This window comes from Hyla sarda, chromosome 2 (assembly GCF_029499605.1).
Source record: "Hyla sarda isolate aHylSar1 chromosome 2, aHylSar1.hap1, whole genome shotgun sequence".
Taxonomy (NCBI): Eukaryota; Metazoa; Chordata; class Amphibia; order Anura; family Hylidae; genus Hyla; species Hyla sarda.
The window spans coordinates 424,175,257-424,194,065 of NC_079190.1; the positions used below are offsets into that span (position 1 = coordinate 424,175,257).

The following is an 18,809-nucleotide window of genomic DNA, read 5'->3' on the forward strand; positions in this document are numbered from 1 at the left end:
GTGTATAGAGCTGAATATTTTATCTCCCTTCCTTATGAGCTCAGCTAGACTGTAAAGAAGTGTTTCCCAATCAGGGTGCCTCCAGCTGTTGCAAAACTACTACTCCCAGCAAGTCTGGACCGCCAAAGGCTGTAAAAACATGCTGAAAGTTGTAGTTTTGCAACAGCTGGAGGCACCCTGATTGGGAAACTCTGCTGTAGAGTCATAATGTCTTCAGTGAAGAGTTTTGAATATTGTGCTAAACATTGCGCTGAAAATTTCTGCTCCCTTTTGCAGATGCCTGGCAGAGCTGGCCACAGTACACTGTAAAGTTCAGAGCTGAGGGGGGGGGGGGGGGGGGGGTATGTGGTCTCAGCCAATCACAGCCTATCACACACTGAACTGCTCTGGGCTGTGTGTAGCAAAGTGAGGGAGGAAGTTCTCCCCTGCAGGCCTTCAGATGATGTCCCACCTGCTGGGTAATGCCCCTTCCCAGCCTGTGGCGCTGACTGAGACTGTAGAATATACAGCAGAATATCAAGGTAGAAAACAAATAAAAAATAAAGGCAGGGGGGTGGTTTATCATTATGGGGCAGTGTAGTGGGAGGATTTTTTAAAATGATCAAGTTCATGAAAGGTACTCTTTAAAGGGGTATTCCAGGCAAAAACTTTTTTTTATTTATCAACTGGCTCCGGAAAGTTGAACAGATTTGTAAATTACTTCTATTAAAAAATCTTAATCCTTCCAATAGTTATTAGCTTCTGAAGTTTTCTGTCTAACTGCTCAATGATGATGTCACGTCCCGGGAGCTGTGCATGATGGGAAAATATCCCCATAGGAGCTGCACAGCTCCTGGGACGTAACATCATCATTGAGCAGTTAGACAGAAAACTTCAGAAGCTAATAACTATTGGAAGGATTAAGATTTTTTAATAGAAGTAATTTACAAATCTGTTCAACTTTCCGGAGCCAGTTGATAAATAAAAAAAAGTTTTGGCCTGGAATACCCCTTTAAGTTTATTATATAAATAACCCATAGTTCAGACATTGCCTACAGGGAGAAGTGAAATCTAAGAAAATAGCCCTTCATACATAGATTATAGGGACAGAAAACAGACATCTTTCAATGGCCTTAGTAAAGCACACAAACGTTTTTCTATTTCAATAACTTTTGAGCTTACCTTACTCTTTTATCCTCTATTTTCTTAAGATTTTCATCACGCTTTAGCACAGCTAGAATAGCTTCTTTTTCTTGGTCCAACAAATAGGACAGGTTGAGTATTTCTGAGGTTTTAGACATAATTCTAAACAATCTAAAGAGCCGTGTTTGGAATTGTCAACATTCAGACGAGATAGTTAGGAAAAAGAATCAGAAATATTCTCCTCTGGTTGTATATGGTGCAGAGATGTTCTCACTTAGTTCTTGAATAACTACAGAGTTGTTGAAGTTGACTTGTACTTTATGGCTGCAGATCGATAAGTGAAAAAAAATCTTCATTGTCATCCAATCTGAAAAAAACAAACAAAAAAAGAATAAATGACATATAAAAAATGTATGACTTCATAATTCATAAGAAGCATGATACTAAGTGCTTCTTCCGGCCTTGAGACTGGCAGAAGCACAGGGTAGCTTGTGAAACGGCCGTCAGTCGCCTCTGAGCGCTCCACACCGTCTTGTTATGCTTCCCGGTGAATCCGGTGTTCTGTATGCCTAGATGTTCTATGCAGTGAGCACTTACCTGCCTTCTTTACTTCTGAGCTTTTCTTGTGTCTTCTATGAACCAGCTATTACGAAGTAAGCCATGTAAGGGAGGGTTCAAACTGTGCTTTTGTTTCTGTTTAACATATAGATTTTATACACTTAAAAAGGATATGAACAGATGTTCAAAATGGATGTAGCCATATAGCAGTATCCATTTCCCATTAACTTACAGTATAAAAAAGGATTGCAGCATATGTTTTGTTTTGCAGTTGACAATAGCGTGGTAATTAGCTACATTTTTGTATACAGCAAAATTAAACGTACTGTAATGGAAACATAGAAACTGAGACAAAAGCGAAGAGTGAACCCACTCTCACTATATATTAAATTTAAGGTCACATAATTGTCAATGGTTCCTCAGTTTTCAATATTAGGACATCAGTACTAATAATAAAGTAAAAGAAACCAAATTGATCTTATCATACCATAAAATAAACTATGACATGCTATGTGAATGATGACATATACTTTGCATGTTCTACTTAGGCATGCTGGGAATGTGTTTCCTTACTTGAGGGCAGCATGTAAAATAATTCTACAGGATTGGAAAATGTCAAGTATGTTTAGGAGGTGTGGGTTATTAACACAGTCTTTCTAAGAAAAGAACAGAATTCAGTGGATAAGACGTGTACTCATATTTTCCAAACAGAATCACATAAGCTGAGTCAATAGTCTTAAGCAAACAACTCCACACACGCACAAATATATACTGTATGTATACTACACTGACACACAAACACATAACAAAACACCTTTATTGACTTGTACCTACTACAAATATTTATAAACACCCCAATTTATTCGAGTTTTTATCTATACATCTATTTTTATGCTTAACGTGATTGAACGTTACTTAAACCATTAGAATAAAGGAGAGTGAACAACATTAAAAATTTTCTCTCTTTTATTAAAGTGTACCTGTCGTTAACAAAAACTTTTTATATAATGTAGATAATACCATTATATGTATATTTGTAATATACATTGGTTAAAAAATGTGTATATTTTTGTCCCTACAGCTATTGTCTGGTTTTCTCTGTGCGGAGTCCAAATACAGGAAGTGTGGTAGGACAAACAGGGCTCTGTGCAATGAGGACAAGCAGGGCTCTGTCCACTAAGGAAAAACACGAATCTGTGCACTGAAGACAATCAGGGCTCTGTGCACTGAGGACAAGCAGGGATCTGTGCACTGAGGACCAGCAGGGATCTGTGCACTGAGGACAAGCAGGGCTCTGTGCACTGGGGACAAGCAGGCATCTGTGAACTGAGGACAAGCAGGGCTCTGTACACTGAGGACAAGCAGGGCTCTGTACACAGAGGACAAGCTGGGCTCTGTGCACTGAGCACAAGCAGGGCTCTGTACACTGAGGACAAGCAGGGCTCTGTACACTGAGGACAAGCAGGGCTCTGTACACTGAGGACAAGCAGGGCTCTGTTCACTGAGGACAAGCTGGGCTCTGTGCACTGAGGACAAGCTGGGCTCTGTGCACTGAGGACAAACAGGGCTCTGTAAACTGAGGACAAGCAGGGCTCTGTACACTGAGGGCAAGCAGGGCTCGGTGTATTGAGGACAAGCAGGGCTCTGTGCACTAAGGACAAGCAGGGCTCTGTGCAGTGAGGCTCTATGACATTCCCCCCGGTTTACACATCAGGATGATTGACAAGCCTGCAGCCTGCACAGAGCCCTGCTTTTCCTGCCCAGACAAGCAGGGTTCTGTGCACTTGAGGACAAGCAGGGTTCTGTGCACTGAGGACAAGCTGGGCTCTGTGCACTGAGGACAAGCTGGGCTCTGTGCACTGAGGACAAACAGGGCTCTGTAAACTGAGGACAAGCAGGGCTCTGTACACTGAGGGCAAGCAGGGCTCGGTGTATTGAGGACAAGCAGGGCTCTGTGCACTAAGGACAATCAGGGCTCTGTGCAGTGAGGCTCTATGACATGCCCCCCGGTTTACACATCAGGATGATTGACAAGTCTGCAGCCTGCACAGAGCCCTGCTTTTCCTGCCCAGACAAGCAGGGTTCTGTGCACTTGAGGACAAGCAGGGTTCTGTGCACTGAGGACGAGCAGGGCTCTGTGCACTGAGAACAAGCAGGGCTCTGTGCACTGAGGACAAGCAGGGCTCTGTGCACTGAGGACAAGCAGGGCTCTGTACACTGAGAACAAGAAGGTCTCTGTACACTAAGGACAAGCAGGGCTCTGTACACTGAGGACAAGCAGGGCTCTGTGTACTTTGGACAAGCAGGGCCCTTTGAACTGAGGACAAGCTGGGCTCTGTGCACTGAGGACAAGCAGAGCTCTGTACACTGAGGACAAGCAGGGCTCTGTACAGTGAGGACAAGCTGGGCTCTGTGCACTGAGGACAAGCAGGGCTCTGTACACTGAGGACAAACAGGGCTCTGTACACTGAGGACAAGCAGGGCTCTGTACACTGAGAACAAGCAGAGCTCTGTACACTGAGAACAAGCAGAGCTCTGTACACTGAGGACAAGAAGGGATCTGTGAACTGAGGACAAGCAGGGCTCTGTGCACTGAGGACAAGCAGGGCTCTGTACACTGAGGACAAGCAGGGCTCTTACACTGAGGACAAGCAGGGCTCTGTACAATGAGGACAAGCAGGGCTCTGTGTACTGTGGACAAGCAGGGCCCTTTGAACTGAGGACAAGCTGGGCTCTGTGCACTGATGACAAGCAGGGCTCTGTACACTGAGAACAAGCAGGTCTCTGTACACTGAGGACAAGCAGGGCTCTGTACACTGAGGACAAGCTGGGCTCTGTGCACTGAGGACAAGCAGGGCTCTGTACACTTAGGACAAACAGGGCTCTGTACACTGAGGACAAGCAGGGCTCTGTGCACTGAGGACAAGCAGGGCTCTGTACACTGAGAACAAGCAGAGCTCTGTACACTGAGGACAAGAAGGGATCTGTGAACTGAGGACAAGCAGGGCTCTGTGCACTGAGGACAAGCAGGTCTCTGTACACTGAGGACAAGCAGGGCTCTGTACACTGAGGAAAAGCAGGGCTCTGTGCACTGAGGACAATCAGGGCTCTGTACACTGAGGACAAGCAGGTCTCTGTACACTGAGGACAAACAGGGCTCTGTGCACTGAGGACAAGCAGGGCTCTGTGCACTGAGGAAAAGTAGGGCTCTGTACACTGAGGACAAACAGGGCTCTGTACACTGAGGACAAGCAGGGCTCTGTACACTGAGGACAAGCTGGGCTCTGCGCACTGAGGACAAACAGGGCTCTGTACACTGAGGACAAGCAGGGCTCTGTGCACTGAGGACAAGCAGGGCTCTGTACAATGAGGACAATCAGGGCTTGGTGTATTGAGGACAAGCAGGGCTCTGTGCACTAAGGAAAGCAGGGCTCTGTGCAGTGAGGCTCTATGACATGCCCCCCCGGTTTACACATCAGGATGATTGACAAGCCTGCACCCTGCACAGAGCCCTGCTTTTCCTGCCCACACTTCCTGTGTTTGGTCTCTTCATAGAGACACACCGGCAATAGCTGCAGGGACAGACTTTTTACACCCAAAAATATATAAAAAAATTTTCATCAATGTGGTATACATATAATATTTTATCAAATATACATATAATGGTATCATCTACATTTTATTTAAAGTTTTTGTTAATGACAGGTACACTTTAACGTATTAATGGTCTTGGCATATTGGAGAGGGTCTGTTTGGTGGGGCCTTCAAGTCAAAAGGAACCATAACACTGTATCTATGACCATCAGTGGGGTTCTACCTTTTTCTGTATGTTGCTGATTTCATATAAAGGTTTCTTTGGTCAGAGTCCATATTGAAGGAGTTCCCGTCTTGAAGCAGAATAAGTAAACAGCGCATCATATGGTAGCAAATGCAGTGCAGTAAGAACTGAAAAGCCGGAATCCCATGTGCCTCAATATAGCCTCTTACACACAACCAGACCTTACTGGAATTCTGACTGCAGGGCATAAAGTCTAAAATCTTTACATAGTACGGGTGTATTTACAGGATCGGCTGCAAATTTCAAACTGTGTTCAATCATTTCATTTACATGGAAATATGTAGCATAAATAAGAACTCTGTTCTGTACACATGATTGTCTCTGACTAGGTAGGACATTTGGAACACAGCTCTGGCTTAAAGAAGAAACACTAATGTTCTCTAGCACAGGACCAAGAGCAGAATGTAATTACTCTTGGTCTCGCTTAACGTACGGTTTCCTGGGAGACCAGCGGGAGGCACCGTCATACAGTGCCGATAACCATTTGCCAGGACCTGGGGAAATAGCCTGTCAGAAAAGGTATGTATGATTTTTAAATGATCACAGTTACATAGATTCTTATCGTGCTATGGGCTGCACGATAGTAATGAAAAGTGAGTCACGCTTAACGCAAACACATATATACCTCACAAACCTTTGCACTTGAGCGGTACTCCAGTGGAAAAAAAATAAAAAATTCAAATCCACTGGTGCCAGAAAGTTATGGACATTTGTAAATTACTTCTATTTAAAAATCTTAATCCTTTCAGTACTTATCAGATGCTGTATGCTCCACTGGAAGTTGTGTAATCTTTCAGTATGACCACAGTGCTCTCTGCTGACACATCTGTCCCTTTCAGGAACTGTCCAGAGCAGGAGCAAATCCCCATAGCAAACCTCTCCTGCTCTGAACAGTTCATGAAATGGACAGAGGTGGCAGCAGAGAGCACTGTGGTCAGACTGGAAAGAACTATACAACTTCCAACTATACAGCTGATAAGCACTGGAAGGATTACGCTTTTTAAATAGAAATCATTTACAAATGTCTATAACTTTCTGCCAAGGGTTGATTTGACAACATTTATTTTCCCCTTTAACTTTGTCTATACCAGCTACAACCAAATCATTGCCTATAAATAGATGTTTATTCTTGTGTTTCACCAACTAGCCTATATGTATACCACACCAGAGAATAAAATAGTCCCAATGGACAACTTTACAGAAAATGTCATTTCAGTTTAGATGCAGCAGCTGCAGCAAGGAACGTTGAAAAAAAAAGCAAGCCAATCACCAAGCTGCAAAACCCTTCCCTTCTGACATCAACCGTGAAATAGATCTGCAGGCTGTGTGAAACATTGGTATGTTTTGCACGTTTTCTTTATATTCAAAGGTATATGCCACAAAACAGTACTAAGTCCTAAAAAGAATTGTTACAGAACTGTACTGTGTCGCTCACTTAACTGAATTCTGTGTCATAATATCTTTTAGTCTAGGGCTGCAGCTAACGATTATTTTAATAATCGATTAGTTGCCAATTATTTTATTGATTAATCAAAATGCCAAAATAAGGGGTCCAGCTGATTCTACTTGAAGAAGTATGTACAATGACCATATTAAAAGTATTCTAGCATGTGATGTGACCAAACAACAGCAATTTTTTTTTTTTAAGTTTACGCCTTGTACAGAAACCAGCGTAAATTTGATATTGCTGCATGGGTAACTGTCTGAACTATTAAAATAAAATGTTAATGATTTACTAACATTTAATTTTAATAGTTCAGACAATTAGCCATGCAGCAGTATCAGATATGTAAAAAGTTTATTTTAATTTTTTACAAATTTTGTATAGCAATAGGAAAATGTGGAGCTAATTTTTGTTGGGGGGCGGTTTATTTACATTTAATTTGTTTTTACTTTACACTTTTTCTATAGCACTACTATACACATGGGGGTATTTGCAGAGTGCAGAGCATTGCACCCGACCCATGTTTGTAGTACAGACACTAGTTTTCCCCCCCCCCCCATGTGTATAGCAGTGTATATGTACTACATACACACTGTTTTACCAATGGGGGTATGTGCAGAGCATTGCACCCTTGTGTCTGTACTACTGACACAAGGGTGGAATGCTCTGAACAAACCCCCATGACTAAAGCAGTGTGCACGGCTTACCGATATAAACATAGGGGTATATGCAGAGCGTTGCACCCATGTGTCTGTAGTACAGACACAAGGGTGCAGTGCTCTGCACATACCCCCATGTGTATAGTAGTGTAAGTGTGTACTACATGCACACTGCTATACACATGGTAGTATGTGCAGAGCATAGCATCCTAGTGTCTGTAGATGACACTAGGGTGCAATGCTCTGCAGATACCCCCCGTGACTGTCAATAAGCAATGCGGCAGTAACAGGGGCAGGGCGCATTAAACTGAAGGAAACTGTCCTACCGGCAGCAATAGTACAGAGTCCTCCACAGCCGGCTAAGGTTCCATAAGTGTAGAGCATCCACAAGCGGCGGGGGAGGAGAGGAGTTCAGAGAAGCAGCCGCACACGTGATTGGTGAGCAGTGGGTAGCGGAGGGTGGGACAGGGACTAAACTAACTTAACAGAGGCTGCAGCAGTGCGGACTAGCGTCTGACCGCGCGCCCGCAGCAGTGTTATCACAGCCGGAACTCGGACAACGAATCGGCCGATTATTCGATAACTGGATTCGTCGACAACGAATCCCGTTATAGAATTTTATCGATAATGTTGATTAATCGTTGCAGCCCTATTTTAGTCTTTAGATCAGAGACTAAAAACAAAATATCCCTCCAGTCAGTTTCCATATACAGTAACCTACACAGAAAGTCTACAATACTGAAATACTAATACTAAGAGTGCATTCACACCACATTTTTGCAATACAGTTCCCGTATCAGGTTTTTGATGAAAAATGGATTCCTCAAAACCTGACTAAACTGTATCAAAACGTGTGTACAAATTTTAACCCGTATACGGTTTGAAAAATGATGTCCGGTTGCATCTGTCTTTTAAGAAAAAAACTTTATTTTAACTTTAAAAAATAAGTTTTACATTTTCCACTCCATTTTGAATAAAGTGTCACTTGTTTGATTGAAATTCCAAGAAAAAAATCTGTGCAAAGTCAAAAACCGTATGGTGGAAACCCAATGGAACCGTACGAACATGCAGTTCTGTACGGTTCCCATTGATTCCCATGTTTATAAAAAAAAACATATACAGTTTAATACGGTTTTTCACCAAAAAACGTGGTAGGCTACGGTTTTGGGTATGGGTAAAATAATAGACAAAACCGTATAAGACGCAAAATGGACTAAACCAGATGATGCGTTTGACATACGGTTTACAACGTTAAATCAATGCATACGGTTTTCTATACAGTTCCGTACGGTTTTTAACTTGAAACCTTATACGGGAACTGTACAGCAAAAACGTGGTGTGCATGCACCCTAAGAAAGTTTTTTGCACCAATAACTAACAGCCTATTCTTTTAGTTTGGTATTTATTGCACATTAAATTTTATCAAGCTATTGTTTTTACGAGAAACAGAAGAATGCCATCTCTCGATTTGAAGTGATTCAGTCAACAACCCAAAAATTAATACAGTAATTTTGTCTGCATGATAAGAAGAGCCTGAGGGACATTAACCATGTCAGCACTAAAAACCTGATAGTATGTTTATCTAACAGCCTGCTGGGATGGATTATGATAGCCAGAGGCTATACCAATATATGACAACTGGTAATGGCAAAACATTATAAAATATTTTAATTTATTTATAACGTCAACAACAATGAAAGAAAACCATGGCACTCACAGTTGTAGAACTTGCTGTGGTATTCATTATTCAAACACATTATTCAAACGCTCAAAACATCAGTGCTTTAAGATGAGACGGACAGAAAGTTGCAGGGGATGCTTTTCTTGGCGATGGTGCCATTTCCCACTCAATTAGTGGTTCTACTGGGTGCTATATGGACAGAAATGCAGGGGATGCTTCTCTGGGCGGGGGTGTCATTTTGCGCTTGCTTGGTGCTTCAAATGGCCCCACGATGGACAGAAAGTTGCAGAGGATGCTTCTCTGGAAGATCGTCCTGTTTTGTGCTCAATGGCACTTCAACTGGCCCCTAGACATAATACAGAATGTTGCAGGGGATGCTTCTCTGGGTGGCAGTGCTGTGATGCGCTTAGTTGGCACTTCAAATTACCCCTAGGCAAGTAGCAAGTCACAGGGAATGCTTCTCTGGGTGATTGTGCCCTTTCGTAATTGATTGGAGCTTCAACTGGCCCCTAAACAAATAGAAAGTTGCAGGAAATGCTTCTCTTGGCGGCTGTGCTGTTTCATGCTTGATTGGCACTTTAAATAACCCCTAAACAAACAGAAAGTTGCAGGGTATGCTGCTCTGGGCACTTTGACTGTCCCCTACACAAACAGATTGTTGCAGGAGATGCTTCTCTGGGTGACAGTGCCATTTCGTGCTCACTTGGCACTTAGACTGATCCCAAGACAGACAGAAAGTTGCAGGGGATACTTCTTCGGGCAACAGTGTCATTTCGCGCTTGATTAGCGCTTCTGGCACGATTGACCAGAGAAGCATCCCCTGCAACTTTCAGTCTGTCTCGTATTACAGCACTGATGTTTTCATTGTTCGTTTACCACAGCAGGTTCTACAATGGTGAGTGCCCTGGTTTTCATTCTTTGCTGTTGAAGTTATGAATGGACTGTCTGTATAGTGACCAGTGAGCACCTCCTGCTCGGGTATAGCTATCTAAAGTGGGACATAGTGTCCTAAAGTTGGATTCGTTACACTATTGCAACAGTGCCAAGGAATGTTTTCTGTGTGGATTTCATAATTTATTTAGATTTAGGTGTCTACGAAAGCTCTGAATACAAAAGGTCTAAGCCAACAAAGTCAATGGCAAAGCAAATGAGGGCTATAAAAATCGTCTGGTATCTGTGTCACTCCAGCAGAGGGTAACAAACAGTATTGAAATCCAATCATACATGTTTGATTCAGATACAGGGTAAAAGAAGTAGAATAACAGGTTTAACAATGACTCCTATCCCCTAATGTCTACAACCCTTATGTTTCAGGAAGCGCAAAGAAAAATGCAGTATAGTGACGTTGGAGGAAATACTAGATTCTAAAACTTGAAACTAAAGGAAAGAAGTAATTGGTGCTTTCCCTATAGGAGCAAAAAGAAAAAACAATGAGGCCTTTTTACATATAGTTTTTCGCTATCAACAGCTGTAGTTCTTGTGTTTTGTGAAACTTCTTGTAAAGTCTGGAATACTTCTAGATACTATTTTCGATACTGTTTTAGAATAAAGTGTATCTATCTTATAAAAAGGCGAAGCTGTGTGCTCCCCGTTCTGTGCATGAGACGGTAGATGGTCCCATAGACTTTATATTAAAGGGGTATTCTGGGATTCTTTTAACTTAACTATGCCACAGGGGCTGTAATGTAAGTGTAGTTCATAATATACAGCCTGTACCTGTGTTTGATGGCTGGCCTCGCAATTCTTATGGAATTGTTGCCCCGATGTTCATTTTTAACAGCATACAAAATTAGTGTTGTCTCAGCTTTTCCCAGGTTGCTGTGCGGGCTGAGACAGTACATCAATAGTCAGGTGTTGAAAGGGAGCTTGTCTATGCTTTAATGGGCAGAAAGGAGATTAGTATCCACAGGGCTGCAGGGAATTGTAGTTTTAATCACAGCACAGCATGAAAGGCAGCCAAGCTGTACTGCAATAGGTGGGGTGGCTCATGTGTAGGAGGGAGATAAGTTACCTCACACCTACAAACAAGGGATCCTGGGACTTGTACTTCGAGGGAAGGAACTCCAACAGGAAATAGCCAGTTCACAAAAAGAAAGTAGCAGCGTTATGTTGGACTAACAACAATCCTTCTTAAGCATGTGCATTATTGTCTGGCAGGTAAGTGCTAAAGTCACCTTATGGTGGATAACCCCTTCTGTTGCGTAGATAGCACAACTTCTGTTGCGCAGACAGCGCAGAGAGTGAACATGCTTAGCATGCATTTCCTTCTGCCCATTCTAGTGATCAGAGTTTGAACACCCACACCCTGAGTCCCTGACCAATCGAAACTTTTCACATGGCACTAGGACATGTGAAAAGATATTTTTCAAATGAAAGTGCCCATTTAAATTCATATCCACATGTAATATGTGGCAAAATCCTAAACAATATACAATATCACAATATAAGTCATTAGGGAAAACACAACAAATCAGCAACAGAAAGTGAACTGCTTGAACACCAAACTCACAATTATTGTGATCTCTTAGAAATGCAGAGGAAAGTGGCTTTGAGTCCATACAGTATTAGCTGTGAGATTTGGACACAAACTCAATCACATTAACAAGAATAGGAAACTGAACAACTGATTAAAGGGAATCTGTCATCACTGTCACCCACACTAACATGTTGTTACACGCTGGTGGTGCAGGTGACACTGATGATTACAATACTTACCTACCACCTATCTGTGGTCCTGTTCGTCTCTCTTGCTCCTTATTCTGGCGGCAAGCTTGGTGCATAGCTAGAACACGCTGCTGCTTCTTTGCTGGGTCAGGCTGTGAGAGGGTTTGGGAAAGAAGTTATGGTGATGTCAGAGTGCTCCTGCCGTGCACCAAGCCTGCTGCTGGAATAAGGACCATAAAAGACAAACAGGACCACAGTTAAGGGTTGGTAAGTATTGTTTTCATCAGTGTCACCCGCACTACATGCCTGTACCACTGACAGATTCCTATTAATTATCACATGTTACTCATGCAGAGTGGTTCTTTAACCATGACAGAAGCACCAATTAAAACCTATAGATGTTTAAAAAGAACCCAAACACCATGTGAAAAGGCCCAAAATCTTTTTTTTCTTCTAAACAACTGTGAGCTTTTTCGAGAAAGAACAATTCGCATATTTTTAAAGGGGTTTTCCCTATGTACAAAAAAGATGGCTTCCCAGTCATCTTCATCCTGTGGCCACCTGAAATGGTCAGAATGCGAAAAATTGCCCAGTTGTTTGTCTTACACAATTTGTGTGACTCCCATGGGCGTTAATGGAAGACGCATAACCGACGTAGCCTCACAAACTGCGCTGTTTACATCATTCCCAAAACTACATAAACAGCGTAGCACCCAGTGCTACACTATTTGCTCGCCTTCAGTTCATGCCATTTGGAGATACGTAATTTGCGCAAGACAGACAATTTTGCTGGTTTTGGTTTCCTAAACAACTCTGGTGGCTGCAAACCAGCTTTTATTGTTCATGGGAAAACCTTTCCAATATCTTTGTCTAGGAGAAGGAGTGACATGTCTAATAGTATATTAGGTTATTGCTCCTCATGTCATTTCCTAAATTTTATGCAAATTACCTCCAAAAAAAGAGGTGTGGATTAATAAAATAGCATTCTAAATACTCTAATCTGATTTCCCCCATGTACTAAACTATAAATAATAAATAGTAGCACTGAATGGATAATATAAGTATTATAGACATATCTGCATAGCAATACATTGTCTATTAGGTTTTCTACATTATAGCATGCTTTATAGTCACAGTCGGCTCCTTTACAATCAGATGGATGGGAGGTAATTTTCTCATTATAGTCCCAGCCTGCCATCTGCGTAGCACAGCTCTGACAATGATGCAGTAATAATGATTGACCTATCAAAGATAACGTCCGCTGCCTATGGTGAAGAAGAAGGTCAAAACCTTTATAGCCTTCATTTCACTGTAATTAACATATTCAAATCCCAAGGCAGGCACTGGAAGAATGAGCAAATCTATACAGAACCCACATGTAAAATATAGAAAACCACAAATCAAATTTTATACACTCCAAAGTATTACCATATAATGTATAATGCGGGGTAAATGGAAAAAAAACACATGGTTTTTGTGCTATAAGCAACTGGTTAGCTTTTCCTCTGCACAGGTTTTAATAAATCTTCCCCTATGTGAGTAAATTCCTCATCAATTCCTCAGCGTGAACATACCTTAGAGAGAGATTGCTGGTAACTGTAGCATACCATGATATCTGCAAGAATTGTTGTTTTGCAACATCTGGAGGCACCCTGGTTAGAAAACACTGGTCTATTGCATGGAAAGGATCACAGGTGTGTTTTAAATGGGTGGGATGGCTGATGTGTAGGAGGGAGAAAAGTGACCTCACACTTACAAACAGGGAATCATGGGACTTGTAATTTGAGGAAACATGAAATAGCCAGTTCACAAAAAGCTAGCCACAGTGTTATGGTAATCTCACAACATAGCCATTTAGCCCCAAGACAAGCGCAGATCCTTCCTAAGCTTGTCCATTACTGTCTGCCAGGTACGTACTAAACTCACCGTATGGTGGAGAACCCCTTTAAAATCAATGGGGGAAAAAACTAAGAAGAACCAACTCAAAAACCAGCACCAAAATCCACACAGCAGATTCCACACTGATCTTGAGCTGTTTTTATCACAGCAGTTATGCCCAAGTGAACATACCCTTATGACAATTTTGCAGGTACATCGGGCGCCATTCCAAAAGTATCCATATTTAGTACTGCTACTGTCATAGCGACCCGCGCTCCAAGCTCATTCATATATCCAGAAGACCAGGGTTAACAGAAGAACGGAGCCACAGACAGATCAGTATTCAGTAAGTATGGTTTTCATCACTGTCACCCGCAGTTAGTGTGGGTGATACTGATGACAGATTCCCTTGAATATTTACTCCGCATAACACACTACATAACAAAGTATGGTGGAATTACTGTTCTTTCCGTTTCATTTACCCGTTCCACAAAAAAGTTACAAAAAATTAGCTAATAAAGAATCCAGCTCATGATAGGAAAAACAGGCCCTCACAGGGTTATGTGGACATAGAAATAAAATAGTTAGGCTTGGTTCACACACAGGAACATAACTTATGGTTAAAATTGACTAAACAGGAAGGCTATTGCACTTAAGTGGATGGACCCCGGCCCTCCTACTTTATCTCAATGGAAGGCTTTGGTGAATGCAGTGATACCCTTCTCCCATTTGGTATATAAGCATAGGAAATTTCCTGGTAAATTTCTTTCAGTGTGGGGTGAGTGGTGCTCCTCTCCGTCCACGCATTGCTCATACTCTATGTCTCCTCGTGGGCCTCCATCTCTGGTTCCTGGAGACCGTGTGTGATTGCATGGTGCGCTTGTCGTCTTCTCTCTTTTATGTGTCATGTTAGCTGGTCTTCTCTGTTCTCTTTTCTTGCACGGGTCTGCTTTCTTTCATTTCTCTCCCTTCCCACCCTCCCCCTTCTCTCTCTCCATCTCTTACCTTTTCTCTTAACTATGATGGTACACAACTTTGCCCAGGGTGTGCTCCGTGGGGATGCTCCAATTATTAGTATCTAGAGTATCCCGGGTTCTCCCGGTTTGAGGTTGCCTGTTTAGTGTTCTTTATTTTGCATTCTAAGATAAGTAACCCTGTCGTTTACATTCTGTCAGACTGTACTTTTGCTCAGGCGCCCTTGAATTAATGTAACGTGTACTACCATGTAGTCACTTTATTGGGCCTGCGAGCCGATTGTTCCTTACTTTCCAATAAAACGTGTTTAAAAAAAAATTGACTAAACATTAAAACATGTGCACATTTTCTATAAGCTCCCATTGGCCTCTTCTAATGTTTCCATATGTGCACTTACATGATATACAGTGATCCCTCAACTTACAATGGCCTCAACATACAATAGTTTCAACATACAATGGTATTTTCTGGACCATTGGAACTTGAAACCAGACTCAACATACAATGCTACAGACAGTCGAGATCTGTGAAATGTGTCAATACCTGAAGAACCGACCAAACAGAGTGGACATTTCACTGGTAAAACCCATGTATTACTGAAGTGCATGCACTGACTGGCTGGTAGCGCCTCCCTACAGTACAGGGAGGTATTACATATTCTGTACTAGTCCTTACCTGTGCCAGGGTTAGCTGCTCCTTTGAACACTAGGTGAGGGCGGCTCCATGTTACTTTTTTAGGACATTGTGTATTCTGTACAAAACCCTGAAGAAGCTCCTGTCCTCTACATAAACCAGTGTTTCCCAACCAGGGTGCCTCCAGCTGTTGCAAAACTACAACTCCCAGCATGCCCGGACAGCCGAAGGCTGTCCGGGCATGCTGGGAGTTGTAGTTTTGCAACAGCTGGAGACACCCTGGTTGGGAACAACTGACAGACAGTGATTTACAGCTTTCAGCAGATCTTTCTTACTTTTATATGTAAGGAATTGCTTTATCTGTATTAGTTATCTACTTATTTTTCTTTAATCCTCACATTATGGTCTCAACATACAATGGTCTCAACATACAATGGTCGTCCTGGAACCAATTAATATTGTAACTTGAGGGACTACTGTATCTGAATATAACTGTTGAGTGACTCGGATGAGCCCTAAGGTAATGTTTGCCTGGAAACATAATTACAGTCATTAGAAAACAGAAATGTCAGGATGGTGAGAGTGCTGTCACTGCCCGTGGAGCCTGATTAGTGAGGGAAACATTATCTAAGTCAAAAACGAGTTTTCTGGTTATCTAAAATGTAATAAAATACAGTTCACAGTGGAAAGGACGTCACATGTTCCTACTGAAAACAATATTATCATACAGTATGTGTCATATACACAGCATCAGGTATAAGCCAAATAGGCAGCCGCCTAGAGCGCCCTCTTGATGGGGGCACTGCTCTGCCTCCTGCAAGAAAGTTAGAAGACAGCCTCCGAAGCACCCCCTCATCCAAAGAACCCGCCCAGCCAGCACCACCGTCACAGGGAGGGGGGTGTTACAGAGTGGGATGTTACCCCAGGAGTAAGGTTATTACATGACGAGGAGGTTTGTTACAGTGTGTCACCCCAGTAAGAAGGTGGGGCGTGTCAAAGGTAGAGGCAGTGGGAGGGGTTAAGAAAAATTTGTTTTCACCAGGGTGGCAAAAATGCTTGCACCAGCCCTGTAGAGTATGAACATAGAAGCTAAAGCCTTCCCTAAAGGGGTGTGGCCACACACTGTGGATTTTATTTACATAATATTTCCTGATTGCTGCAGGAAGTTAACGTTGGTGCAAATGGGTTTTACATTCTCCCGCACACTGTACAGAAACAGCGGATTGTGGACTCTCCAAAAGAATGGACATGTTATTACTTTCCGCTGAATTCAGCGCGGACTACATTACTGTCAGTAAGGACGGCGCAGGTCTGTGAGGCCCTAGTGCTGATTGATGTCGGCAGCGGTCAATGCATTTGGAATATCTGTAGTGTAAATGTACTCTATGCACTCTAGGCTATGTTCACATGGGAGGATTTCCATTTTTTCTCAGCAGCAGAGTCCTATCGATTTCAATGGGATTCTGTGGCACTGCGCCAGTGTTTCCCAACCAGGGTGCCAACCTTACTAAATCCCATCTACACACTGGTCCAAATTGACTAAAACTGTCTATTTCTTAGACAGTGTAAATGTAGACTAGACATTCTAAGGCTATGTTCACACTCCAGAACGTCCGCACGGAAAATCTCTGCACGGACATACTGCAGACTGCGGGCACTGGCATGTTATGGAATGCGCCGTATCGTAGATACGTCCTGCGGACACCGGAATCGGAATTTCCGGAATCCGAAATTCAGATATTCCGCCGTGTGCACAGTGCAGTGTTTACAAACCTGGGTGCTTCCAGATGTTGCAAAACTACAACTCCCAGCATGCCTGGACAGCCAAATTCTGCGGACTCCACACGGAATGCACTGCCATCTACGAGACATTCCATAACATGCCAGTGCCCGCAGTCTGCAGTATGTCGGTACGGAGATTTTCCGTGCGGACGTTCTTGAGTGTGAACATAGCCTTAGAATGTCTAGTCTACATTTACACTGTCTAAGAAATAGACAGTTTTAGTCAATTGGGACCAGTGTGTAGATGGGATTTAGTAAGGTTTCGTCCACATTTCCGCTACTATGATGCACCGAAGATTTTGTACATGAAAATCTGCAGCATTTCTAGTCTGTGGAAACATATCCTAAGGCTGGGCACTGTGCAGTCATGATGTGGCCGAAGCCGTGCTGACATGTAATCTGGTGCAGTTTGACCTTGTAGCTTGCGTTTCGCCTGCACCTTATTCATAACATGGCTATGTTAACTGAGCTGAGTGAGGGAAATATCCATCTGTCAAATTCCCACAGACGCAAACACAGAGGACACACAAGATCCATTCCCAGTAACATTTTATTATAGACTGGGACAGCTGTGATTACAATGGTTACTGCAAACCTTTATGCTCCAGATCTTCCCTGACAAACGACATAGATCAGTCGTCTCAAACTGTGGCCTTCCAGATGTTGCAAAACTTTAACTCCCAGCATGCCCGGACAGCCAACGGCTGTCCGGGCATGCTGGGAGTTCAAGTTTTGCAAAGCCTGGAAGGCCACAGTTTGAGACCACTGATATAGATTATGGGTCAGCCTGGAAATGGTTTTCCAGAAATTTTCTGCTCAAAATACCCCAGAAAGTAAAGAATTATCTGAATAACACAATGGATTCCATCACAACAAAGACATGGTAGATCAACGTTCGTATCCAAACCTTACAAAAGTTCTTCTACATTTGGAACCATGGAGATTTTGTTTAGGAAAGGGGCATTTGTCATATTGTCCCATTACATTGCCTCATGCAGTATGTACTTTTCTCCCATAGTGGACAATATGACATACCATATCTATAAAATGTGCTTCGTAAAGTCTAGAAATATGCAGATTCAGACTAAGGCTCCTTTCACACTACCGTTTAGTCCCGGTAGATGACGTCCGTAAGGCTAGGATTCCACTTGTTTTCTTTTCTGGAAGTTTTTGGAATACTGCCACTGCAGTTTTTGAGCCAAAGTCAGAAGTGGATCCATAAGAGAGGAGAAGCGTAAGTCCTTCCTTTATATGTCCTATTCCTTATGGATAAACTTCTGGCTTTGGCTCAAAAACTGCAGTGGCAGTATTCCAAAAACTGCCAGAAAAACAAAACAAGTGGAATCCTAGCTTTAGGAACATAGCGGGAGAAAAATTTGTGAATGACACGTCTTTTTCTTCCGCTATCTTCGGCCGCAATAACGGGAGTTATAATGGACGTTAAAGGAATCCCATTAAAGTGAATGGGATCTTCCTTGCCTGTCAAAACTCCTGTTATGCTCCGTTACGGACGTTAATGGCAGACAAAGTAGAAGAAAAATAAAATAAACAGCCATTAACATCTTTAGCTAAATG

The 18,809-nt window shown here is 42.6% G+C and overlaps 1 protein-coding gene across 4 annotated transcripts in view; it reads right to left on the minus strand.

Moving 5' to 3' along the window:
- Positions 1–18,809, minus strand: part of SYTL5 (synaptotagmin like 5) — a 223,346-nt gene that overhangs the window by 126,398 nt on the left and 78,139 nt on the right. For all 4 annotated transcript variants that reach the window (XM_056558932.1, XM_056558931.1, XM_056558933.1 and 1 more), the window contains exon 2: positions 1,162–1,489. In XM_056558932.1, the coding sequence (XP_056414907.1) occupies positions 1,162–1,280 (119 nt within the window). In that variant the 5' untranslated portion in view covers positions 1,281–1,489. The remainder of the gene's footprint in view (positions 1–1,161; positions 1,490–18,809) is intronic.